Source organism: Archocentrus centrarchus, chromosome 16 (genome assembly GCF_007364275.1).
Source record: "Archocentrus centrarchus isolate MPI-CPG fArcCen1 chromosome 16, fArcCen1, whole genome shotgun sequence".
Lineage (NCBI taxonomy): Eukaryota > Metazoa > Chordata > Actinopteri > Cichliformes > Cichlidae > Archocentrus > Archocentrus centrarchus.
Window position 1 is genome coordinate 14,104,104 of NC_044361.1, and position 26,740 is coordinate 14,130,843.

The 26,740-nt window shown below is 38.9% G+C and overlaps 1 protein-coding gene across 2 annotated transcripts; it reads left to right on the forward strand.

The window, feature by feature from the left end:
- Positions 1-806: 806 nt before the first annotated feature.
- On the forward strand, positions 807-3,892 carry LOC115795020 (uncharacterized). 2 transcript variants are annotated; one of them, XM_030750773.1, is made up of 6 exons: positions 807-974; positions 1,311-1,369; positions 1,578-1,711; positions 1,887-1,970; positions 3,195-3,247; positions 3,500-3,892. In XM_030750773.1, the coding sequence occupies exons 1-6, from the start codon at positions 834-836 to the stop codon at positions 3,869-3,871; spliced, it is 843 nt and encodes a 280-aa protein (XP_030606633.1). In that variant the 5' UTR covers positions 807-833; the 3' UTR covers positions 3,872-3,892. The 2 variants fall into 2 exon arrangements, with proteins under 2 accessions (XP_030606633.1, XP_030606634.1); XM_030750774.1 differs by having other exon boundaries at positions 3,195-3,238.
- Positions 3,893-26,740: the final 22,848 nt, after the last annotated feature.

Below are 26,740 nucleotides of genomic sequence, written 5' to 3' on the forward strand. Positions count from 1 at the left end.
TTTACTTTCAGAATTCTGCTGTCACAGCATTTAGCAGACAGGAGCACACCCCGCGGACTCCACACCGGCTAGATCGCTGCTATTATTGCTGCTTGCTTCATACACACCTAAAGAGGCGGAGCCCTTACTGAGACGTGAGCTCAGGTGGAGCAAAAGGAGACGTTTTTCTAGCATCCAAAAGAAGCCCCCCCCGAACCACCCACTATTAAACGTTTACTGGGAAGCAGCTGGAAGTCCTCCATCAACCACCTGATCAGCAAGTGAAGAAAAGACAACTTTGTAGCTGCTTCATCCACCCTGTTTGTTTCACACAGGGAAAAACTGCTGTACGGAAGTTAAAATATGCAGATGAACTGTAATTCTTATCCAATTACTTCAGTAATCAATGGAATTATCGATAGAATACTTAATTACTAAAGTTGCAGCCCTAATTTAATTTGCTCCTTTAGGACAGCACCACCACAACATGTGAGAGAGATGTATGCTCAAGGCATGATTGAAAAGTTCCCAAACCTGCGTGATCCTTATTCCAAAAATGGATATGTAAGTATTAAATCCAATATCCAAGTTGTTTTAAATTCTTTATCTTTTGACCCAAATGCTGCCTTTCTAATAAAATAGCCTGTTAACCTATTTTAAAGGAAGATTTCTATTATGGTTAAAGTGGCTACTTAGCATGGAGGCTTAAAACCATCCAGAGGAAGAGCACCTTATCAGAGGGGAGAAGATCATCATGTCAGCTGACTGGGTGTGGACCAACAGCCAGAGGAGATGTTTCATTTAACCCTGAGGTGACCCTAAGAGAAGAGCCATATAAGGAAGCTAATTCCTTCATGAAATACTCTTCTGATGAGGCCGCCATCAGGAACAAAATGAAGATGATGTTTGATTACCGTTGCAAGATGGTCCTGGACGAAAACAGATCATCCAGCGTCTTGACTGAATTTCCTCGCTTCAGAGATGTCAGAGGCTTGGTAATTCAGCATTTTACACAAATAGCCTGTTGATGTACAATTGTGTGTTCATAAGTGAATTGACTTGTTCTCTAAAATGAAAACCTTCTAAAATAGCTATACATCTCATTTTGGGCAAACTCCACACTTTACTTTTGATGCTTTACCTAAGTAGGTTTGGTCAAAAAAATTAAATCAAAGAAGTTAGTTTCTGATCATGAGTTGATCACACAATCCAGTAAGATCTTTGTTTTTTAAATTAATAACCTCTTTAAACAAACCTGCCCCTGAAATAAAGGCCTGGAGATGAATTGGCTTTGTGTTATATTGCAATAAGCTCTTTTTCCATATGTTTAGATTGATCAAGACTTCATTCTGGAATTTGGAGAAGATGTAGCTACCAGGTTTTTGGAGAGGTTAGTGCCAACATTTTTTTTTTCCCCCATAAACTGCAAACATTCGTTTTATATTGGAATACATTTGTTTTTATTTTACATAATTTTTCAACATGGTAGTGTATGGTTTGCAGTGATTATTTTCAATGTGTTTTTTATTATTTTTGATGAGTGTTGTACTTCTTGTCTTATTTTCTGTGCTCAATTAATAGAATGCCTTTTACTTTAGGTGGCCGACTGTTTTCAAGCATAAAGTGATCCAGCAGAGCAAGACTCTCCCTACCTCAACCGACCTTGAAGAAGTGATCTACTGTGCTGAAGGAGCTTCAAGTGAGGAGGAACTGGATGAGACCCTTACCTCTGGTAGTTTTATTCTGTAGGACTTAAACCTAAGTATTAATAGTAGCTGGAGGAATTGTAAAGAATTTTTTATTTAATTGAATTTTCTATTGGATTTCTTTATGTTTCGGCTTTAAAGGAATAGCCTTCTAATTTTTTTTCTTTATTTTCATGTTCTGTGTTATTTCTGTTCTCACAGGCTGGGACAGTGATCTTGCTTCCATCATTCTCCTGTTCCACCTGATTCCTCCTTCCTGTCAGGGTTACAAAAGACGTGGGAAGGTTTCTCCTAGGGATTAATCCCGGGATCCGGGATTCCCGGGAAATGCGATCAGAACCATTTCCCGTTTCCCGGGAAACGTTAGACGGGAAACCGGGAAAAAAGTCGCGCGCGTCGATTTGACTTTCAGAAAGAAAAGAAAGCTTCAGAAAGTTAAATTTAAGGAAATATTGAGAGAAGGGTTCGTTTAATGCGAAAAGCATTACTCTTCATTTCAGGCACGTTCAGCCTCCGTTTAAGGCTTCAGCCTTCATCTCAAGCGTTTTAATAGAGGTATTAAACAGTTGTACTTTTTTCCTCTTTAATTTGTTGAAATCGTAGGCAATGTGTTTACCCTAAGGTATTTTGTATTATATAATTCTATATTATTATATATTGTTATATTGCATTATATAGCCTATAAAATATGCCTGCCCTGAACAATAAAGAAATATCTGTTTAACTTCGAGTGTTTCTTTTCCTCGTTTGCAGCGGCTTACTAACAATCATGAATTAGGATACGGGCCTAATGGGTGAAGAAATTATCATGAAATAGATTGCTTTAACATATTTCGCTTTTAAAATGGAGTTGAGTAAAATGTATATTTTTTAGGCTATAAGGATTGGCCAGTTTTTCAATAGACGATTCACAGCGAACCTACTTAAACCCTCAGACACGGTGTTATAAATTTGCTGTTGCCAGAATGGCAATGACCAAGTCGTAGTGCATTACTCAAGGCCCTGTGTTATGTCATATTATAGTGTAGTACGGTAGTTAACTTTTCAATGACTGTTACAGCGTTCCACTGGTGGAGATATAGTGCAACAGATGTCGCCAGGACAGCGTGGCTGAGCCTTTATCAATGCTGTGGAGATGAACCGTATTGTTTTGCACCAGCAGTTGTAAAATAGCTTGGTATAATTCCATGTACAATGGAGGAATATTCGAATTATATTTGTTAAGGGAGTGTTGAGGAACGATACAACACCGCATAGCTCGAGCACTCGAATGTCCAGATGTAGGTTTTATTGCGTTAATCAAGCCGACGTTGCCCCCTACTGGGCATAACAGGACATAGCTGGAAAGCTACCTCTACAATATCACAATAGGTTAAGGCCGACACAGGCTACAGAAGGCCTAATTAAAATAAAAAAATAAATAAACTTTTTCCCGGGATTCCCGGGAAATGGCTCGTCATTTCCCGGGATTTGATTCATGTCATTTTCGGGAAAAATATTAAACCCTAGTTTCTCCATCCCAGGATGAGGAGCACCATGTGGTCTTCCAGAAGGTTTGTAATGTATGTTAATTTTTGCAACAACTATTACCTGTTCCCTTTCTCCTCTTTTGCTATGATTCTTTTCATATATGAAATGGATTCTGTTTTAAAATTATATGGAACCAATTTCATTCCTTTTATTGCTATGAATTCTTCTATTTGGGGGCAGAGAGTGTTGGTTAGGTGTTGATTTGAACTTTGACAGGGAAAGCTTCTGGCAGTTTTTGACAGAAATTTTAAATCCCACTTATTTTTCCTTTTTTTCATACTTAGAGTGGAACAAGTGTCCAGGAACATGCTGATGCCATGAACTCCACTACGCAGCCCTACCCACTTGCTGTTGGGACAAAGAGGAGCACCATTCATGAGTTCTTCATTGTTCTGGACAAGCAGGTCGTACCATGCAAGTCAGCCAGCTCACTTGGAGCTTTTGATGAAATTTTTCACTTCGTATTTGGAACTGTTTATAATCAAATGCTCCACAACATGTACGTCTTGGAACTTGGAGAGTTAAAGGAAGGTGCTGAAATTGCTTCAGAACTTTGTAGTGAACACTCTCTCTCTCCATGTCAAACACAAAATTACTTTCAACTGGGGCTACAGAATTTCATCGGCAACAACATATTCCTAATTGGTCACTGGTAATCTAAAGATCTAATTTGAAAAGCTTTTGTGTAAAATTTTATGACCTTAAGAAAATGGGTGCTTTTAACTTTGTCACTGACCAATTGATATTTGTCGTTTGTTAAAAATGGCACTAATGTCAAGTTCTTCAAAAAATATGTATTTCTTAGATAAATGGATAAAGATGTTCCAGTAAATTCACATTGTCTTAGAAAAGTTTTTTCTTTCTAATCAAACTGAAAATGCAGAGAAGCCTTTAAGTGCATTTTATTTTTGTACTGAACTTAATAAATTAATAAGACAAGGAAGATGGGTTCTTTTTGTGCTACAAATATCTTTGGCTGTATGTCGTAAGAAATATTAACAATAGGTTTATAAAAACAGTATATAATTGTGTAAATTTTTTTGACACTGACTGAATTGGTTACACATTAACACTGTTTAGAGTTAAATTTAATTAACAGTTAAATAGATCTTACACTTGTTAAGAAAAAATTGTAGGAGTTGATTTAGAATAACACTTAAAGTAGCAGTGTCATATTTAAATAACACTGTGAGTGTTATTTATGTCATAGAGTAAAAGTATATTAACAATGTGAGTGCTGATTAAATTTTACTCTATAGCTAAATTTAACTCTAATCAGAGTAAAATCAACTCTGAAAATGTAACACTGAGCTCAGTGTAATTTTAACACTGTACAGGGCGGGACCATATGTTCACTGGCTCAGTGTTAAAATTGACTCTTTTAGTGTTGCATTAACACTGCCCATTTTACTGTGTACATAGGTCTGCAGCCTTTGTTTTTTAAAATCTACTTCACAGAATCTGCGACAGCAAATGGGCAGATGTGAACAGATAACTGGAAGCTCACTAATCCACTCTCCTCCCACAGGATTTCATTACTAAAGTCCAGCTGTGAGCCTCATCAAACAGGTTCTCTCTGTTATTTGGGGGGAAAAAAGATGAATGTGAAGTTAAAAAAAAAAAGTCCACATGGCTATGCCTTGATCTCACTAAAAGTTAGGAAAAGCCAGGGAAGGAAATTTTTACTTATAAGGGTTTTGTTATGGTTCTGTGCCTGTTTTCTCAGAATTTGAGTTTTTGGACTTCTAGTTTGGTTTATTTGAATATTCAGTGAGAGTCTTGGTCTGCTTAGTGGTTATACTGTTTCTGTATTCTTCTTCTTAGTGTATTTAGTTCTGTTCTAAGTTCCAAGTTGCTTTAGAGTTTAATGCCTCCTTTGTGTTTCCTTGTCTGGCTAAGTCCCCATCTATGTAACATGCCCTTTGTTAATTATTTCCTGTTTCTTTTTATGGTCTCTCGTCTCGTGTGCCTTGTGTTTAACTTCCCTTGTCTTGTTTCCCCTGATTTGTTCCTGCTGTGTTTCCCACCTGTTTTCCTCTAGACTCATCACCTTGTGTACTTCTTGTCATAGCCTCAAGTTGTCCCTCTTAGCTGTGCTCTCTGTAGTGTTTCTCTGTTTTCTTTGTGACTCCTAGATTGTGTTCTGTCTGTGATTAATGCTCTGCAATAAATGCTCACTTAATGTTCACCTACATCTGCAGCATTCTGCATTTGGGTCCTAAAACAGCTAAATCTGATAGGTTTAAGGGTAACCATTTTCTCAGTTTGTAATGTAATTAAAATGGCAGGAATGGTGAAGGTTAAGCTGAGGTTTGGAAGGCCACTTGCTAAAGTACTCAGAATACACCTTTGTTGGTTGAAACAACTCTGATGGGCTTTTCCATGTTCCATGAAAAGTTAAGACTAAAACTGACAGAAATAAATGAAAACAATACTGAAACTAAACTTTTTTTAATTTATCTAAAGAACCTGTCCTGTCTGGCAGCTTTTGCAATCAGAATCGTGATCTCAGTGGGCTTTTGTGTCAAACACATTTGCTTTTCCAAGATGAGCTCTACAGTATAAACTCTTAATTTATTCTTTTAATTTATTTATTTATTCAGTTTCATCATTATTCACATGTATACATCTGCAATACAGCGATATCAGAGTTGACAGGTAGGAAAAAAAGACTATGAGAGAAAGAAAAGAAAAAAGGGGAGAAAATACGAGAAAAGACAATTACATCATCAGCTGCTGCACCTGCACGAAAACACAGACAAGAAACAACACCTGGAAAAAGAAAAACACAAAATGAATACACAAATCAACAATGTTGTTGCTGTGTGCGTGTGTGCATGCGTGTGTGTGTGTGTGTGTAGCAATGGGCAGCCCACCCCTGCTGCCCATTGCTACACACACACAAACAATGGCTGTAGACACTCACTGTGTCTGCAGCCATCTCTCATGACCTCCTCCTCCTTGTGGAATTTGGCATACCTCAGCTCTTTCTCCATGTTTCCCTTTCTTGACAGCTACCCCTCCACCGAGACCATGTCTGATGTGGCTTCAGTGAACAGTAGTCACACGTGAAGTTAGAAGGATGTTTTTCTGTCCATGTTGCAACACTGGACCCAATCTGAAGGACCTCTCCACCCTGGGACAGCGTTGCTGCATCACTTTAGCTGCATCAATTCAGCCATTTAAATTTGCCTATTGCCTGTTTAAGCTTTTATTTGCCTGCGTATTTGTGCCTATGCACATGCTGCTCTGTGCTTGTGAGGCCAAGTGAAGGCATTTGCTTTCTACTAACTAACTGCTGTTTTATAGCTGCCATCTGCCCAAGCTATGTGCAAATTTTCCATTTCTTTTGGTTTCCACTCTGTATGCTCATTATGCTAATTTATGCTGTGGTAAAATATAACTACACTGAAATGGACCCCTAGAGGTTGTTGTTTGCTTCAGTTTGAATGGATGTATGCAAACTTTGGGTAAGGGGTTATATGATGTGTTGGGCTTTAGTTTTGTAAACATAACATTAATTTAGCCTTTTTCACATCCTCATGTTAATGTTTTTTTGGGTTAGTCAGCCGAACATTTTTCATAGAACAACCTGCAGCTAAGAATTAGACTGTATCACTCAGTCAAAGCTCAATTATGAGTCAGATTGACATATTATTCCTCATCCAATTTCCAGCAAACAGCTTGGCTCCGGTTCTGTGGTAGATGCTGCTGTCAGACTTTCTGCCATTCTGAGCTTAAGTGCATGCATGTGCTCTTTATGAGTCTGGCTCTATTAACCATATGAAAAAAAGAGATCCTTTGCAGACTGTTTGAAATGGTAAAACTGCTGCATATATTTCATACCTAGCATACCTGCCTCTGCATATCAGATGAGCTGTAATCTAATTTCACTAGACAGCATATTTTTCCCCACTGTGTTTAATGCACATAATGTCTGCACATTGTTGGGATTCTACACAGTTATGATGCAGCCCTGTGGCTCTCTGGTGCGGTAAGCTTGTTGATCCTGGACTTTAAATGTCAGCTCTTTATGGTCCACTAAACTGAAGCCATTCATGGTCACTTTGTAACATAATGATTTTCACAGGTAAGAAAAAAAACAGTAATTATAACTGCATTAACGTTGTAAAAAAAGTAGCATTCAATAAGAGCTCGATAAGAGGTCCTGAACACAGATTTGTCCTAATGCCAAGTTCACTCGGAACCACTTACAACATATTACATCAATATTCAGTGATTATTCTCTTTTTAAAAAACACCCAAACAAGGTGTTACACACAGGCCTGTGGCTCATAAAGACATCACTTCTGGCATCAAAGAAAACATACATGCGCACAGATTTTCAAGGAATGTATTCACATTTATTCTCTGTCCCTCCTACTCCCAGCAGTGAGTCACAGTACTTGAGTTAATTGCACCCTTGTGGTGTGTGGGTCACAAACCTCTTCAGTAGATAGACCCTCCATTCTTTAATCAACTGGTGTGTTTTCTGTTGTTGGACATGAAGGGAAGGCTAGGTGCAGAGATGAGCAGGGATGGGTGGGGGGTGGACGGGGGCAAACATGATGATGATGATTATAAAGCATTAATCAAATACTCTTGAAAACATGTTGATTGCTTTTGAAATGCTTTTTAGCAGTAACATGTTTTGCAGCCCACTGTTTTTGGTAATGTGAATGTGAATAGCAAAATGAAAAGAAAAAAAATCTGGGAACTCAAGGAAAGAGCAAGGAAATCACATTCAAAACTAACATAATGTCTCCAGCCATGAGCAGAGGTGGCAAAAGTACTAACATTCTGTACTTAAGTAGAAGTACAAGTACTTGTGTTAAAAAATACTTTGGTAAAAGTCGAAGTACTGGTTCAACTTCTTTACTTAAGTAAAAGTAAAAAAGTACAGGCTCTGAAATTTACTCAAAGTAAGAAAGTAAAAGTAGCTCTTTGGAGGACGTTTCTACCTGCTATTTTTGTGTAAAGCTAACTGAACCTTATTATATATTATTGTAATAATATAAAATAATACATGAGAACACAAATGTTATTCCAACCTAAATTTTAATTCTAATGAATGCACTCAGCTTGAATCACAAACTGTGAAAGTGAATTTAAGCACAGCTCTGTTCTCTGTGTCCTCCATAGTAGAGGGTGACTGTGCCTCCACCTAAACACCAACATGAGGATACTCAGGGGTTACAGTGGGATTCAGAAGCTGGAGGAACCCTAAGATCAGCTGTAGTGACTCTGCATGGGGAGAAGAATCACAGCTTTCTATTGTGAGCTGCAGTAAATGATGTTGGTGTGCAGGCTGTGATCAGCTGACCTGCTGCTGCTGCTCTGAGGTTTACTGCTCTGTGTGGATGAAGTGAACTCACAAAGATGTAACCCAGTATTTCACAGCTATCTGAGCTGATCTCCATCCCCTACACTGACAGCATACAGACTGTAGAAATGTTGGATTCAGTGAATGAATCTCAGCATCAGCAGCTTTGATTCAAACTCATCTCTGCTGCACTGATGTAACCTGTAACTCTGACCATGAACACAAAGTGCACCAACACAGAGCTTTACTGTAAATACAGTACAACAAGATAACCTATTTATTACACACTAAACTGCAGTATTTTCATCCAATCTTTGAATAACACAAAGTCAGCATACTTCAGTTTATTTTCCAGTCCTTACCTTTAATTCTAACCTCTCTTCTTCCTCTCCTGTCCTCTTTCTCCATCTCTGAGTGAACTTCTCTCTCTTTGCTCTCCCTGAAATGCAGCAGCTCTTCTTTTAGCTAGCAGACACACTGTGTGACAAACTGCACACACTTTGTGTGTTTGCTGATATTTGTTGAGCATTTAAAAACGTTGCATTTACCTGCCACACGTTACTCCCTTCATGCTCGCTCCTCTTCAGTAGCGCTAGCTAAGCTGTTTATGTCCCGCGAGCATAATTTACGGATTCGGTCCGGCCCGCTGTGACCCCTGATTATAGCGCTATAAATGAGACATTAATTATATGGGTTTGTGTATTTAATCCCTTTGTACCCGATAAGCCCCGGTGATGGAGGATACGCCAGTACGATTGTCTCTTATATGTTAATATTCCTCCGTTTAGGCTCAGATCGCTTGATGACTGACGGCGCACTGACCGGAAACGCAAACTTCTCCCTGACGTGTTAAAAAGTAACGAGTCTGTTTTGAAAATGTAAGAGGTAGAAAGTACAGATACTTGTGTAAAAATGTAGGGAGTAAAAGTAAAAAGTACTCAGAAAAATAAATACTCAAGTAAAGTACAGATACCTAAAAAATCTACTTAAGTACAGTAACGAAGTATTTGTACTTCGTTACTTCCCACCTCTGGCCATGAGGCAACACTCTTCTTCATCAACTGGATTGTTTCCATTGCTTTTATTACATCCAAAGTCTTCTTCAGAGGTAATAAAAAAAGGAAAAAAAAGATGTGTTTCTCAGATTTTTACCAACCATGACAGAGTTGAAGTATCTTTTATTTGGTGTGTAAACACCATGTGCTCCTAGAAATTACTGGCTTTGCAATTGGTGTAAGTCTCTGGAGCTTAATGACAATATGTGGGACAAAATGACCAAAAGATTCCAGGCAGGTCTTTCTGCCTTTCTAAGTTGTTTTCCACAGCAAAAAAAAAAAAACACTATATAAGCCCATAGCACACAGCTGGAAATAGTTTGTCTGCTATTTTCTTACTACTGGAAATAATAAGTTTGATTTTAGTGATGGAGCTGCCTGACTAGAGCATGCAGGAAGAAGCACTGAGGCTATCCACTCACTTGCTGTGAATCCTTGTTCTCAGCCTGTAAACAAGCTCACATTTTCCTAATAACCTGAAACACACAGGAAAAAAAAAATGCCAAGAGGCAATTCTGAATGAATAATAAAAGCTGTATGGGCAGACATGATATAAAAAAGCATCCACACAGGTTCATTTTAAAGGCAGAATTAAAATGCAGAAAAAATAAAAATTGCAGCACACTCAAAGATATTATAGTCCTGCACTTAAGGCAAAGCCATAAAATTTTCCACATAAGTCCTGTTCCCCAACATTAATGTTTTGTTTTGTTTTGTTTTGTTTGCAGTAATAATGAACAGTCTTTGAGTTATTGTGCACCCGTGTTGCTGTGTTATATTACTTGCTGAAGTCTGCTTTCTCAGAGAAAATAATCTTCCTGAACTTTGCTGCTCTCTCTGATTTTCAACGCCTGGCACTGAAGCTTTTTAACAAACCACTAAATCATATTTGTCATTTGCAAGATAATTAAAATCTTGGAATATAGTGATTACATATTTTTTTATATATTATAAATTTATTTTTTTTCCCATTTTGGGAATTATATGAAAAGCTGTAAGCCATTTGAATTAAAATGAACAATTTGTGAGTTCAGGCCTGGTGTGCAGAACTGCGAGGTCTTATTGAGGCATTCTTAAGAATGAGTTTCTCAGGGGAAATAACGCGAGACCACATTCAGCTGCTTTTTTTCTAATAAGTCCTTTAATCTACTAATGCTTCTCTCTGGGCCATAAAAACAGTACGCGAGTGTGTGAGCGTGTACTCTTCTCGCTGTATCAGGTACATGTTTCGCTTTATCTGTGCCATTGTGTGTGTAAAACAGTAACGGAATAAAGTTCTGCAGCGGCAAGTTAAACTGTGTGGTCGTTGTTGTTGTTGATAGCTGAAATGTTCATTCTGAAATGTTATTAAATTTTTTGGGATGTGGGAGATATCTTTAACTGTCTGAAATTACAGTATTAACAGACAGGAAGTGCAAAATGCTGTCCTGGGGTGGGCTCATTTTTGTCTTACATAACCAGCAATAAAACATAAAAAGCAGGAAAAACAAAATGACTGTGTGGTGAACTTCACAAAGGCATCAGGAAAATATTTCAACCAAAGTCTTTCTATATGAAAAAAAAAAAAATTTAAGTGTACCTTACATGTCACAGATATCATAGATGTACATGTCACAGATGTACCTTACATGTCATAGATTAAGATTTGTATGATCCCAGCAGAACGTTCAAGGCATGAAATCAATATTTAGCTACCTTGTGTTTGTATTGTCCAATTTTGGGGTCCAGCCAAAAATGATCTTTGTGGTTTGGTGTTTGATGCTTTAGTTCAAACCTCAAACTTGTTAAAATCAGGTTTATTATAGTCAAACAGACTTTCATGGCTTTAGAGTAAAAATAGGACATCAACTTCCTTGCTTGACTAGGAAACTCAGTGGCTGCCTGGTGCTTACATTGGATTTTTTTGCATTCAAAAACCAACTGCTTGTGCAAAGGTTGAGCATGCAATATCCTCAACCGCTGGGCGACCCCTTTTGATCACAAGATGTTTGCAAAGGTCATCTGATGGGAGGCAATGTCTTTAAACAATCTCAGTCCAGTTCAGACTGACTGCAGTCACTCACAGACATTGGCAAAAGAATTACCTTCTAATTTATAAACAGACAGATTGCCAATATGTTGCAGTAAGTCTGTGCCAGCCAGCGCATCTCATCTGCAATGTATCTCCTGGCAGTAGGGGACTCAACTCAGCTGGTTGCCAGCTGATTGTATTCTGGTTACATCTTCAGAATAATCATTTTATAGGTAATGAGACCAATCTTAAGTGTAGCCAGTCTAGCCAGCTTTTCAATTTTGGGAAGTCCACCATAAGCTGGTCTGCATGTAATGCCACTCAACTGTGAGAAATCAATGGTAGTGTCACCTTTTCTCCTCTGCCTTAGATCCTCTTTATCTGGGATAGATTTTAAATCACTCAGAACCCTCAGTCTGTATATAATTTTATTCGGAATAAAGGAGAGGATCCTATTCCAGTATTCCAAAGACACTCTCCTCATCGCCACCTCTTCCTCTTCTGTTTTAGACAATTATATTGCTGGCCTGAGGTGATCTGTCACTGCCAGGAAATTGAAGAGTTTAGCTGGTTGAATGGAGAAAAATGTGTTGAAAGCATAGTGACAAACTGCACACACACAAACAGCTGCAAGTACTGAGAGAAATGTGAAGATAACAAGACTCATAAACTATGGAATAAGTCCACATACACATTAACGGGAGGCTTTCCCATTGAAATGTGTTTCTCTTCAAATTATTGTTACTGCACAGACCAAAAAAAGACGTGACAGAGGCAGACAATTTGAGCAATGACTGAAAAGGGACATCACACCTGTAGACGCCAACCAGTCATGCTTCAGTTCACCTCACTATTGTCACGTTAACTACTTGGGCACTAGATTTAGTTTAAAAAAAAAATCTATGATTCTGGAGTTTCTGCCTTTGGCAGAGAAAAGCAGTTGTGCACCATGTGGGCGGATGGAAGGGGGAGGGGGGGTTAAAACTCTATTGCTTCTCTCTGAGTGATCCATTGTTAACTTTTTAACTTATATGTATGTGTTGATTAATATCAACACTTTGGAGCTTCACCAACAGTCCTAGTGAAATGTAAAAATAGCTACAATTTAATATTTATGAGCTTTTGTTATCTCTGATACCTCAAATGACAAATGCAGTAATTATTTGAGTCCCTGCTGCATTTGTAATTTTGTTCAGTTACATTTTTTAATGGTAGTTTCATTTTAACAGAGAAAGACAGAATATTAACCAAAAATCCATTAAAAAAAACACAGCCCAGTCAGACTTCTGGCTCCTATCAATCAGCCAATCAATTACAGATACTCCTGATCCCAACTTAGTATGTGTTTAAAGCCGCCTGTCCACAGAATCAGTTTCTTCCATTCCAAGCTCTCCACCACTGTGGGAAAGACCAAAGTGCTTGTCAGGGACAAGATTGTAGCCCGTATTAAGTAATGTTTTCCTTGGGGATCAAATACTCATGTCACTTAATGACATGCAAATTAGTTTATAACTTTTATGTAACTTTTATGTTTTTCTGGATTTTCAGTTGATATTCTGCCTCTCTTCATCAAAATGAAACTACCATAAAAATTAGAGACTTACAAATTCAGAAGGGATCAAATTCTTATTTCCCCCACTGGAGACTGAATATGTGGACTCCCATGGGCTTATCTGGAAAAGAGATGACATCCACCATTGTGGCTCATATTTATTCATATTGTTGCACCCCATAGTTTTTACCCATCTTTAACAATAAAAAAAAGGATCCATGCTAACTTTTACCTAAATAAATATGTTTTTATTTTCCCTTCATATCTGTCACTTGATTGTCCACAATACACCTACTGCGGCTCTGCGCCCCACATGTGGGGCCTGGCCCACAGTCAGAGCCACTGCTGTAATGTTAATGAAACTCCTGTAATCCTGACGCAGTAGTTCCCACAGATGCGTTTCATTCCAAGGATGCTTTCTCTTCAGTCCAGTTCATCCCAAACCCTGTTGGGATCCTGGTCTTTGATTTGAAGTCAGCCCTGTTATTTTCTTCTGCTTTGGATTGTTAGCTCGTTGTAGGATGAATCCTTGACCGACCGATTTTGTTACTCTTTCGTTATTTCTCATTATTCTTGCAAAAAGAATAGACCAGGTATACCATTTGCACCTTAATTACGGTATGTTGCAGAGAGCAGATGTATCTTTGCTCCCTGTTTAGCTCTCATAGGTAAATGTTAATGGGATTCAAAAACACGGCAGTCTGCATGTCATTTGTTAGCGTTGTTGGAAAACAGTACAAATGAGACTGCTAGCAACACCACAGGACTGACTGATCTCTGTAGGCTGGCTCAGTACATGAGCCATCATCAGCTGGATAATGAAATAATAACAAGGACACTGACTCACACACAAACATACACATTCTCTGTTACTGCCTTCTATCTGTTCTTACAGCACCCTGTGTGTGTAAAATCAATACGAGTCCCAACGCCCACCAAAAGGTGCAGGAGGGAGTGACTTCAGAACGATCACAACATTTTGTGATTAACCTGCAGGGGCTGGCTATATTGTTCACTCCCATAGGGTGCGTGACGCACGGCTGTGTGTGGGTGCTTCTGTATTTTGTGCAATGGTCTTTGTCTGTGTGGTCCTCCAGGCAAGCATGACACCAATAAAAAGGTGACAGAGACAGACCATTTAAAAGATGGACTGAAAAGGGGAAATGATGGCATCACACCTGTGTGCACCAGGCAAAGGAAGAAAGAGCAAGGCATACATGTAATATTACAAAGTGCGTGAAGAGAAGGGTATCACTGTTATTGCTGCACTTTGTTAGAAATGTAGGGTTATGCTCTCCTTTGTTTTAAATGCCTCCAATAACTGTGGAGAGCTAGGGCAAATAGAGACGAAACAGAAATCACATCTCTCTTAGAAGCTGGTGTAATTAAAGCTCATGGCTGATGGTTTGCCCCCCAGAGACTTGCTCAGTGTGTAGTACTTCCTGAATGCTCCAGAAACTTTAAGGAAATGCTTTTGCTATCGCGAAGCCATCATTTCTAAAACATCAGCAACTGGAAACAAGTTTAAATTGTGTTTTGACACGGAGTTACAGACAATGATGACATCCACATGAAATCTGAAATTTCATCATTGTTTCAAAGTGTAACATGGAAAATTGTAGTGAAATAGCTGTTGATTTTTGAAAGGAAGCCCTTGTCAGGTTTTAGGCTGCCACGGAACACTCAGATCAATGTTCAACACATTTACCTCAACAATGATGCACATTTGAGGTTTGCACGTTTGTGAGCAGGTTAGAGGAAGTTTAATATAGACTGTGCTATATAGACTGTACCTGGAGTGGTGGCCTAGGGGAGAAGAAGAGGGTTCATCACTGAGAGGACCCTGGTTCAAATCCTCGGGCTGGCATCACTGTGGGTCCCTGAGCAAGCCCACCCCCCCAGGTTGCTCCCCAGGCGCCCTTTGGCTGCCCCCTGCTCCATGCTGTGCTGTGTGTACTACATACTCCATGTGTGTGATGGGTTAAATGCAGAGAATGAATTTCACTGCATGTATATGTATGTGACGAATAAAGCTCTCTCTCTGCTATTTTTCTCGAGAACCAACACATTCTCCAACCTGAATAACCATAAAGGTTGTTAGTTCCTACTCTACTGAGGCTGTGTCTTGAGTCACCTGACTACAATAGCGGCAAATGTACCTCACTATAATAAACAAGGTCTCTCAGTCTCTGATTGTTCGTTTCTTTGTCAATCAACTCCTCCTACGGCATCAGCAGCTGAGCAACCAAACTTGGCACACGAGCCCCTTAAAGGTTTTTGTTTATGGCTGATATTATGATGTTACCAGGCTGCCTATCAACCACCTAGCAACAGACTAGAATGACACATTTGTAGCATTTATGCACCTACGACAAATTCTAAAAGCATTGTAACATTTTTATTTCATAGCAATAACATGTCATTTATATCCACAAAAGCTATTTAGAGTTATTCATGGTATATTTTGACACATCATACTACCTGGCAGCAGGTTAAAATCACCCACTGTTTTTGTCATTTTTAGCCTTTGTTGGACATGAACAGTAGAGAGCAGAATCAAAACCAGGCCCCTGCAGTCTTACAGCTTATGGGTTGGCTGTGCAACCAAATGAGCTATAGTGGTGCCTCTAAAAGTGCCTATTTTTAACCTTTATGCACCTACCACACCATATGAAACCATTTTATCATTTTAATTAAAAACTAATTATGCATGTCTAGCAACCTCCTGGCAATGGGCTAATACAATGGTTCTCAAATCCAGGCCTCGTGGCCCAGTGTCCTGCAGGTTTTAGATGTGTCCCTGATCCAACACACCTGAATCAAATGGCTCAATTACCTTCTCAGTATGCAGTCAAGTTCTCCAGATTTCTGCTAATGACTTCTATATTTGACTCAGGTGTGTTGAAGCAGAGACACATCTAAAACCTGCAGGACACTGTGCTACAAGGCCTGGATTTGAGAACCACTGGGCTAAGATGACCAACTTTTAGTGTATAAATAACATCTACCACCCCCATTTTTTAAATTAATTTATTTTTAGCATTTTTCTCAATGTGATGAAGTATGATTAAGTATATTAATTTGCCAAGTGCACAAACAGGCAACACAATACTGTAGCATGGGCATGTACTAGTATCTACAAAGGTATATCCAATCAACAATAAAGGTGTTTCTGGATCAACCAGGCCACATTTTGAAGTGGTCAAACTTGTATTATTATCAAACAGCAGACACCAGCACTTTGGTCTTTAAAAAAAATCATACACTTATATAAATGTGCATCACCTGTTATCGAGTAGCTTTAGTTGTACTTTTTAGAACAGCGTACCCCAGGGGTCTCACACTCCAGGCATCAAGGGCCGGTGTCCTGCAGGTTTTAGATGTGTCGCTGAACCAACACACCTGAATCAAATGGCTGAATTACCTCCTCAGTATGCAGTCAAGTTCTCCAGAGTCCTGCTAATGACTTCTATATTTGACTCAGGTGTGTTGAAGCAGAGACACACCTAAAACCTGCAGGACACCGGCCCTCGAGGCCTGGAGTTTGAGACCCCTGGCGTACACATAGTTTCTCTCAGTTTTGTTTAACCACAAAGGTGAGATATGTTTGTGACAGGCAAGAGGCACTTCATACTTGTATTTTATATGCAGGCGCACGCACGCACGCACACACACACACACACACACACACACACACACACACACACACACACACACACACACACACACACACACACACAAAATCAAACAGTGTGGTCACCAGTGTTGGTTTAGTGATTAGTCTTCATAATGTAGACGACCATTGCGTGTGACTTGGTGGATCAACAGGCTATTGTTACTCTGCTCTCTATGTAATCTGATAGAGAGCAGCTGGATCAGCAGCACAAAGATTCCTCAATGATCCCACGCTCTCATGATGTATCAGTTTTGTTAATAGGGTCATAGTTTCTCATTCACCTTTTAACCCCCAGTTTTTATTTCTGAGTATCACTTATTTATCACAGCATTGCTATATTTAGTCAACAGTTTAGATAGTCATGGATTTTAAACTTAGTAATCTATTTTTAACTTCTGTTGGTTACGAGCATTAATAGAAGTAAATGTGTATATTTAAAGTAAAAGTTTCTTATTTTTGGAACTATTATTTTCAGTCAAGCTAAGGGTTAGATGAAAAGATGTATATAACACATGGCTGCATTCAAAATAAGAAGGTAGATATGATATCTGGTTGTTTCATGCAGGATGTGTTGTTCAGACTTCAGCGGGCTGCAGCGTCCTGGCCAGTCCTCCAACTAAACGTTTATATTGGTTTATTGTACCTACTGTCTGAAACCGCCCATGCAATGAAACAGCATTGCATGGGCTGTTTCATTCATGACTGAACTTTTTTAATGAAAACACTGAGTTTTACAGACAACTGCACGAGGGGAGAAGACAACATCGGAGAGATGCACAAAGGAAACAGAGAAATTTAAAAAAAAAAAGAAAGCTGAGCTCATCAGTCAGAAATGAAGATATGAAAAAGTTCTTTCGTTTGTTTTAAAAAAAAAAAAACATGACTGAAGTATGTCTGTGTAGATTCTCAGTTATCCAGGTCATAGTAGTCTCTGGAGCTTGAAAAAGGCGACTGGACTTCTTTTTGTTTCTTGAAGACGTTTCACCTCTCATCCGAAAGGCTTCTTCAGTTCTCAACCAAATGGTGGAGAGACCCAGGTATTTAAACCCCTGTGGGCGTAGTCCCCTGGAGGTGGTTATGACACATGTGTTCAAGCACATGATCAATAGAGGGTCATAACCACCTCCAGGGGACTACGCCCACAGGGGTTTAAATACCTGGGTCTCTCCACCATTTGGTTGAGAACTGAAGAAGCCTTTCGGATGAGAGGTGAAACGTCTTCAAGAAACAAAAAGAAGTCCAGTCGCCTTTTTCAAGCTCCAGAGAAAACATGACTGAAGTGTGCAATTCTGAACTCTCCAGAGTTCAAGAAAAAAAAAAAAAAAAAAAACAGTACCTGTTTAGCTCACTGGATTGATCAGGTGACCCATATGCTCTAAGGTAAACGTGGAGGCCTAGGTTTGAATCTGCCCTGAGACCATTTGCTGTGTGTCTCCATACTTTACTACTCTATTGCTAAAAAGGCTTATTCATTTATTTATTTATTTAAAATTCACATACAAAAATTGTTCAAGGTCAGTGAGTCAACACCTAAAATCTGAAAAAAACTTAAATTTTACTCTGCTGTTTTGGGAACACTGAAACATAAGTACAAACATTTTTAAAGATATAAAGTTAAAACAAAGTCTTAGACAGCTGTTCTCTGTGAAGGCGATCAAACAACATAAATGCAAGAGACACTTGTGATTCTCAAACCACCAGAAAAACAAAGCAAGTCCATGAAAGCGGCAGACAGAAGGAAATTGCAAAATCAGTCATACAAGTTTTCCGCAAGGATAACGTCAGCAGACTGACTACAGGGAAGAGGAACACAATAACTCTCAGGAAGATTAAGAGACAGAGGAGGCTATTGTCTGATTCTTTGCTCAACCTCCACAAGAAAAATGTGTCAGAACAACCACAGATTTCTTATGCTTTCCTCTGCCATCAGAGACCATTTTGGGTGGTTACAGCAAATGAGAGAGAGGCCAAGAGACATGCTAACGTAAGTGAAACCAACGAAAACTTGCCGTTCATGGCAGACAAATTAATTTCAACCTTTCAAACTCCAAAAACTTTGAGGAAATGTGTGACAGCATCTCCAAGACATGTGCTTATGCTGATTGTTTGGACTGCAAATGGTCTGCTTATCCCTTAAAGAGGTCTTCAAGTAGGGTGGTGCCTGTAACCCAGTAGTGCCAAGAGAAAGTGGATATCTCAGCGCAAGGTGGCAAGACAAGAGTAAGTACAATCATGGTTAAAAAAGATATTTCAATGGAGGAGAAGGAGCTTGTGGCAATTCCAGGATGGGCTCTTTAACTAGAGGAAACCCCTTTTTTAATATTCGCTGGCAATACAATCCAATCTATTCTTCAGCTCCTGGCAAAAAGTCCAAAAGCTTTGATGTCCAAAAGCTGCACTTTTTCAGTAATGGATTTGAATCACAATACAAAAACCACCCAAACTTTTGTATGATATCCACTGAGCCGCACCACTGTTTTTCAAAAATTTTCATTGTTATAGCAAATAAATGGTTGTGCAAAGGAACAAATATCATACAATCACACTTTTAACAAACCTGATTTAAATAAAAAAAAAAAAAACATCTCCTGATTTGTTGCATCATTTTTCTTCTGTGGCTCTGACTACATGAGATGGAGAAATATTTCATGAAAACCTTTAAAACTGCCAAAGGAGTACGGTAACATCAGGCACAAAATGATGGCACAAGTGGTCTTTAAGTAAATGCGCAATAAAAGTCATTAAGCTGTAACTTGTGTGTATACATGAAGTCAGCAAGTTAGGCATTAACATCTAAGTTTAACTGTTAGATAAAGAAATGAACTTAAAGACAAAAGCAGATATTTCTGTGGAATGACTCATGTTGTGTGTAAACACTAAAATTTGTGTTTGCATCCTCATAAGGAGAGGGATTTGTGTTGACGTGTGTGTCTATAAGATTATATTGTTATCTGGTAAGTATCTAACAATGCACTTAAGGTCCTTTTACAGAATTATGTGAAATTAATGTAACGAGTGGCATAATGGATGACTCTTTCCAGCTGGTTACTAAGTAACGAACTGCATTACTTTTAAGAAAAGTACAGAGTAATGTGTACTATGTTACTTTTTTGAATAACGGCCCGACACTGGTGCTCAGTGAGTGTTTGCACTTAAGAGTACATAGTAAGCAGGCGTATGTAACAGTCATCAGTGTATCACTTGTCATCATGCAAATTGCTGGTTCAGTTAGTTTTTAGTGCCCATCATTATAACTTGGCATGTTGCATCTCATAAATGATTCACACTTGGGAGTGAGCCATTTCCTAAAGTAAAAAGTAAAGTAAAAAAGAAGAGCTGAGACTTTGACTCTTGATTGCTTTTGGCTAAATTGACAGCATCTGGCTTTCTCTCCTTGGATCAAAACAGATTTACATATTTGTGTCACGACTGGGACTGCTTAATCTCCAGACATTCGTGGGCATCAGGTACTCAGCTGTTATGTGCCTCAAACTCTATATGATGCTTCTTCTCACAGTTAACCAAAGGCTAATCAAAGCGCTAATGCAGTCTTTAATAAGCTGAAATACTCTATTTTTCCCACACATTTGTGAAAGAGGGTCAAAGAGAGGGATGATTGGAGTTACAGGGCACGTCTCAGGTTGTGATTGGAGACACAAATGATCGGGAAGGCTTGGAGAAGAAAGGCGCAGTGAGATAGCGAGAGGCTTAATTGGGTCTGAGTCACTCTGCAGGGTCATTTGTGTTTCACCGAGAACAAAGAAACACTCATCTGACATACACCCTGACAGTGATACTCATTAAAAAGACAAACACACTGTGGTATAATCGCTGTGCTGCCGCATTCACTTGGGGTGTCGTGTGCTGACCTTGTCTGTCTTCCAGTGTTTGTAACACTGGAAGACAGACAAGAATGTTAAGAATGTTAAAGCAGTTTGCAAGAGAATCATCCTTGAGTTACTGGAAAGGGTAAAAGTTGTCAGTTTCGGTTTTCAGCATTTTGGGTCAGATTCAGCTTTCCTTCAAATAACCCGCGACTGATTAGCTGTTAACTGGTTCAGTGGAGACAAACAGAGCAGCAGGGTGGGAGCGAGTAACAAGGCAAACAGGGGGCTCACTAGCCAGAAGCTTAAAGCCAGAATACCAAGTGACCAAAAATAGTCAAAAACACCAGAAGAAAAGCTTATAGAGAGCCTATAGATATTTTTATATATATAAATCAATTAAGGTTAGCACAGAGACAGTTCTGTACAGACCACTATACATATATATACTATACATTATATATGTGATACTGAAAACCAAAAGTATTTAGAGGAAGAGTTAAGGGTCATACTCCATAGGATGAATCATCTGGGAGGCATAAATAAAGATTTTCACACATCTTGTGAAAGTTCAGGTATGGTGTCTGCACAAAATAAAATGTCAATCCATGTTATAATTCTTTACATAATTATGCACCAGAGCAGTGGACTGATGGCTCTACCAGAACCAATCTGCTGGCATGACTCACAAAGTGGCATCACGGGAACTTAAAAGTACCACACGAATGTTAATGCTTAGGGTTAACAATCAGGAGCCGTTAGGGGCTTTTCCCATCAGGATAGTGAGAATACAAAGTTGCATGTTGTCTAAAGCTAAAAATAGGAAAGAATATTTGGCCATAAGGTACAGGGGTGGTACTGATGAATCTGTGTGTGGTCCACACTCCAGTCATCATATCAAAACACCCAGAGACTGAGAGTGTCATATGAGATTTACAGTGAGTGTTGCTTCCAGGCTCTGAAATACATTTCTAACTGATTTTCAGTGAAGTAAAGCATGCACCAGTTGTGTGTACTCCTCAAGAGGACACGGAGGAAAATGGTTTCCTCAGAAAAATCTGAGGAAACCGTGTTTTAGTGGAACCCACTCTAACCTTGGTTTGCCACAATATTAGAGCTTCAAACCTGAAGAAAAGTCTATATGACAGGTATAGGAATGACAAACATTTAAGTGGCTGTTAACAGAACATTAATACAAACAATAACATTATAACAATGTTATTGTTATAACAACACTATTTTTAAGTTGTCTGACATACAAAAATACAGTTACACAAATGTAAGGTGTATATATGACAAATGGTTTAAGATTCTCTTAAGTAATGAAAAAACAAAAAGAAAGACAATCTTAGATTTTCTGAGGTAGTGCTGTGTTTCTCATGGGTTAGATCACAGTAAGGTAGGTTGACTGTTTCAGTGTTCCAGACTGAAGATGAGAAAAGTGTAGCTATTGTTAGACTTTTCTAAGTTTCAGTCTGTCACTTCAAAAAAAAATTTTTTAGACACAAACACACCAAAAGGATTTGTTCATCTGCTTTCACCCGGATATGAAATTGAGTGCCATCCCATTCTTAATCCATACGGTTCAATATGATGCAGCTATGACATCTTCAACTCTTCTGGGAAGGCTTTCTACAAGGTTTAGGAGTGTTGATGGGAATTTTTGACCATTCTTCCAGAAGCACATTTGTGAGGTCAGACACTGATGTTGGATGAGAAGGCCTGGCTCACAGTCTCCGTTCTAATTCATCCCAAAGGTGTTCTATCGGGTTGAGGTCAGGACTCTGTGCAGGCCAGTCAAGTTCTTCTGCACCAAACTCACTCATCCATGTCTTTATGGACCTGCTTTGTGCACTGGTGTGCAGTCATGTTGGAACAGGAAGGGGCCATCTCCAAACTGTTCCCACAAATTTGGAAGTGTGAAAATGTCAAAAATATTTTGGTTTGCTGAAGCATTAAGATTTCCTTTCACTGGAACGAAGGAGCCGAGCCCAACTCCTGAAAAACAACCACACACCTCCCGGCAGGAAAAAAAAAGAACTCTGTTAATTTTACAAATGGGCTGCCTAGTGTTTTGTTATTAGCCATCGCTACTAGCCACTACCTTAATGATAACAGATGGCTAATTTGGCAATTAGATGATTGCTCATTATTAAGTAGCTGACGTTAACATGTGCACCAATCAGGTTAAAATCAAAGATAAGGACTATTGTTCAGCTGCTAGTGAGGGGAGGGGATGTGAAGTTGTGTGCCAGCTGGATGAGACCACTATTACCTACTCAGCTCAACTTGGTTTTTATTGTTTTCCACTAGGTGGTAGTACCTGTACCAGGTACTTTTTAAAACATACTCAGCCGGGGTTCGAAGTGAGCTGGCTCAAACCGAAAATGTGATGTCAACAGACTGCATGCCACTAATTGGCCGGGCGGTGATGTCACTAGATAAGGCTTGAGAAATTGCAAATAATTGGTCTTCCATTAGGTTTTCACCACTTTCAAACTTCAGTGACATATTGTGACTTGCCATTGGCAGCTTAACTGGCTGCCTGTGCAGTCTTCTCAGAGAAGCTGTGAAAGGGTGCATGTGCTTAGTAATCAGTCAAAATCATGTCTGACAGGAAAATATCTGCAGTTAAATTAAATTGTGATTTGTAAATATTTTTGCACAAATGAGCTGACATCACACATCAAAAGTAACCCTAACCTCTGTAACAGGAGTGCTTCAAAAAGTATTAATCTATTATGTAATATATAATACAACTAATACATCAAATATACTATTTAACATATTTGTGTCTTTTGGAAAAAAATTTTAGTAAAGTTTTGAATTATTATTTTCTTCTTAGTTGTCATACATTTGAGGCTGAGGACTCATTACCCATGAGTAAAGATTCCTGCCAGTGTTTCTTTAAATAGATTTACTCTACTAATCCATCTGTGTGGAACTAATCTTTAGGGCAGTCATCATCATCATCAGTACATTCATTTGTGCATGTTTCTACTATTCTAATCATGTGTGCATCCATTTATAGCTTCTGTCTTAACAAAGCCCCAAAAAGCCCATCCAAAAATCAGACACTAAAGTACATAGACTGAAATGATGCCGGTTAAAGCAGCCAAAAAGTGGTGTTCACTCCCCTCAGTGGACACGTCAAATGAAGTCATCTCTCCTATTTAAACCAAAAGCAGCCAAACATGGATCCTTAAATTCTACTACATTATACTGAAGTTTGCCCAAAAATCTTAATTTTCTGCCTTGGTATGCAAAAGTTTGGCAGAAGAAATGATACATTCTAACAAACGTTTGTTAACGCAGATTAGTGGCAAAGTTTCTAAATGTGACGAGAAAAAGAAGATCTGAGGTAAAATCATATATTTTTGGTGTCAGTTATTCTACTGAGTGTTCTCAGTTCAGATTTCAATTTCAGCCCAACACAAAAGGAACTTATTTCACTTACACCTTTGACCTGAGAGTGGAGCCACTGCAGACACCATTCAGCAGACACCTCTGCCTCTGCAGGCAGCTCACGGTTTAGACACAGTGATTGGCAGTATAGTTCTTCTTGGTATGCCTTCTCTGCAGGTCAACCTTTTGAGGTTGTTTATCAATGAGTTAAACCGTGTCTGTGACCATGTCTGTGATTGTGTCTCTTTCCTGCTGGGGGGAATGAACTACACAGTTTGGGAACAGAGAGGTCATAAAGAAAGTTAAATCAAAAGATAAGACAAACTCCAGAAACATCATGAAAATGTATAACATATATAAAAACAACCTTCAGAAGGACAAGAAGATGTCACTTCACAGAGCAAATACTGAGTGGTATCTATTAAGGCCTTCATCCATAATTTATGAGATAAGGTGCATCAGGATCTGTGCAGCATAACATCTCTGCTAAAAAGTCCTTGAGAATGTTGCCAGACTGTCTGAAAAGTTATTAAAAGTCTGTTAGCCAGTTTGGTTGAGTGTCCCTCACAGAAGGTTTTGGATCCTAAATCAGTATGTGCTGTTTTTTTTTTTTTCTCTAAATAACAACCCAGCTTTAATAACAGAAACTGATCATACCAGCCAAATACATATAATTTGATATCATCTGAAGCTGTGGATAACCCTGACACCTAAATGCTAAAACACTCTATTTAGATAGGCATTATAGTGACATACACAGTATGTTTTCTATGATGTGGTGACATGAAAATGTCTGTACAGAACAGAAGAGACTCCAAAGTAGTTCAGGAAGCAGCTCCAGGTACAATGATTGGCACATCTGCTGCCAGTTTGCTAATCAACTTCTTCCACCACCAGACACGCTGAGACTCACAGCTGACAGACTGCGCACCAACCTAAGAACACAGTCTTCTCTGTGTGTATTTCAAGAATATGGGCTGAATAGAAGAAAGCTCTATCAGTCTTGCAGTAGTAGCTCTAGTACTAGTTGGGCTCTAATAATTGATATCTCTTCTGCTGGTGAGCAAATCTAGTCGAGAGCCTCCAGCAGAGAACGCTCAGTCCAGACATTAAGTAACCAACAGCTATCAGTCACTAAACAGTTCTCTTTTTTAAAATCTTTGATCCTGTTGTTGTGTGTGTTAATGAGCTCCCATCAATAATCACAAGTAATGCTCAGCTGACAAGAACACGCTCATTGATTGACACACAGGCACACAACCAACACAAACTACCATAATGGTCCCGTAAGAATGCTGAGCAGCATGATCGGTTATTAGATGAGTTATTAGTGTCACAGGTGAATCGTAGATCACATTATCACTACTGAAGATTAATGATAATTGTGCAGAAAAAAAAAATTAATCAACTCCACGCATTCAGCTCGTGCAACGGTCTATCCAACGAAGGTATCGACTTTGTTTTGACTAAGTGGGGTGTCAAAATTTCACAAAAGGCTGTTGCGCGCACATTATGGTGACTGGTGTGTAAGGTGGTATGTTCATCATAGGGCGCCTTTTGGTTGGATGAACTTGATAAAGTTAGGTGTGAAGAGTAAAATAATATCTATCCACTTGCTACAAAACACTAAACAGCTCTCTCTATCTTGTGACAGATAAGATGGACATGTTTCTCTCCATTTTCTACCTCTGTGTACACATAGCGAGTAGTCATGCTTATAATATGTACACTGTAGTCAGTGTTGACTCGGGAAGCTGACACTACACTGGTGTATCTTTTAAAGATTAATTTCTGAATATTATTAAAATTCAAACATGCTTCATTCATCTGAAGTATTAGGACACTTCTAATTTAAGGGCAACTCCCCCAAGAACAACACTAATGATCCTGTTTGATTAAACCATGAATGAAAACCGTGCAGCTTCATCATTTGCAGAAGTATAAGAAGTTCTTCTCACCAGTACACAGTGTGTTACAACATGTATGTGAAAAAAAAGCACCATGGCTGAAACAGATGGCTGTGAGTTCTGCCATCATGTAGTTTGTAATGCCAGAAAGAGTAGATGGGCACAATGACAAAGTGAAGCTGCACGGCGTAGCAGAGACATAATAGGAGAGCCTAATGCAGGCTGTGGTTTTTGACCCACCCTGTTTTACACTGACAGATGGAGATGAAGAGTCCACTCATGATCTGAGCAGTCCTGATTAGCAAAATGGCGTGCCTGTGCATAATAACAACTGTCATGAACTCAAAGTCAAGTGGCCGCACTGAAGAGTGAAAGCAGCAGAGGCATGCAGGAGTTTGTTTTTGTTGTGACTCCCTTTCTTTTATGATTTTCTGTCAGCGTACTATGGTATAAATGTATGGATTTGCATATTTTTGTATATATGAATGTATCTTTTTAAGATCCCTGCGTGAGTCTGCTGACGTCTGGCCCTTATGAATTTACGTAGCAGATGATGTTATATGTGCTGTGGCCAGGACGCACATTCAAATAAGTGCATACATTTTTTTCTTTATTTTAGTAGTTTTTAGGTTTAAATGCAAGTGGACAAAAAACATGTTTGTTTCTGCTGACATGTGGACACTTTTGTTTTAAAATAGTTTGATACACAAGACATTATTTGCACATCATTTGCATCTCTCTAAAACAAGGTGGTATTTCTCTCAGTGGGAGG

Bases quoted from the DNA above. Each gene is read 5' to 3' on its own strand.
- LOC115795020 (XM_030750773.1), top strand. From the start codon at position 834: ATGAAATACTCTTCTGATGAGGCCGCCATCAGGAACAAAATGAAGATG. The intron at 1,370-1,577 runs GTTAGTGCCAAC...CTTTTACTTTAG, and splicing joins GCTACCAGGTTTTTGGAGAG to GTGGCCGACTGTTTTCAAGC. The intron at 3,248-3,499 runs GTATGTTAATTT...TTTCATACTTAG, and splicing joins TCTTCCAGAAGGTTTGTAAT to AGTGGAACAAGTGTCCAGGA.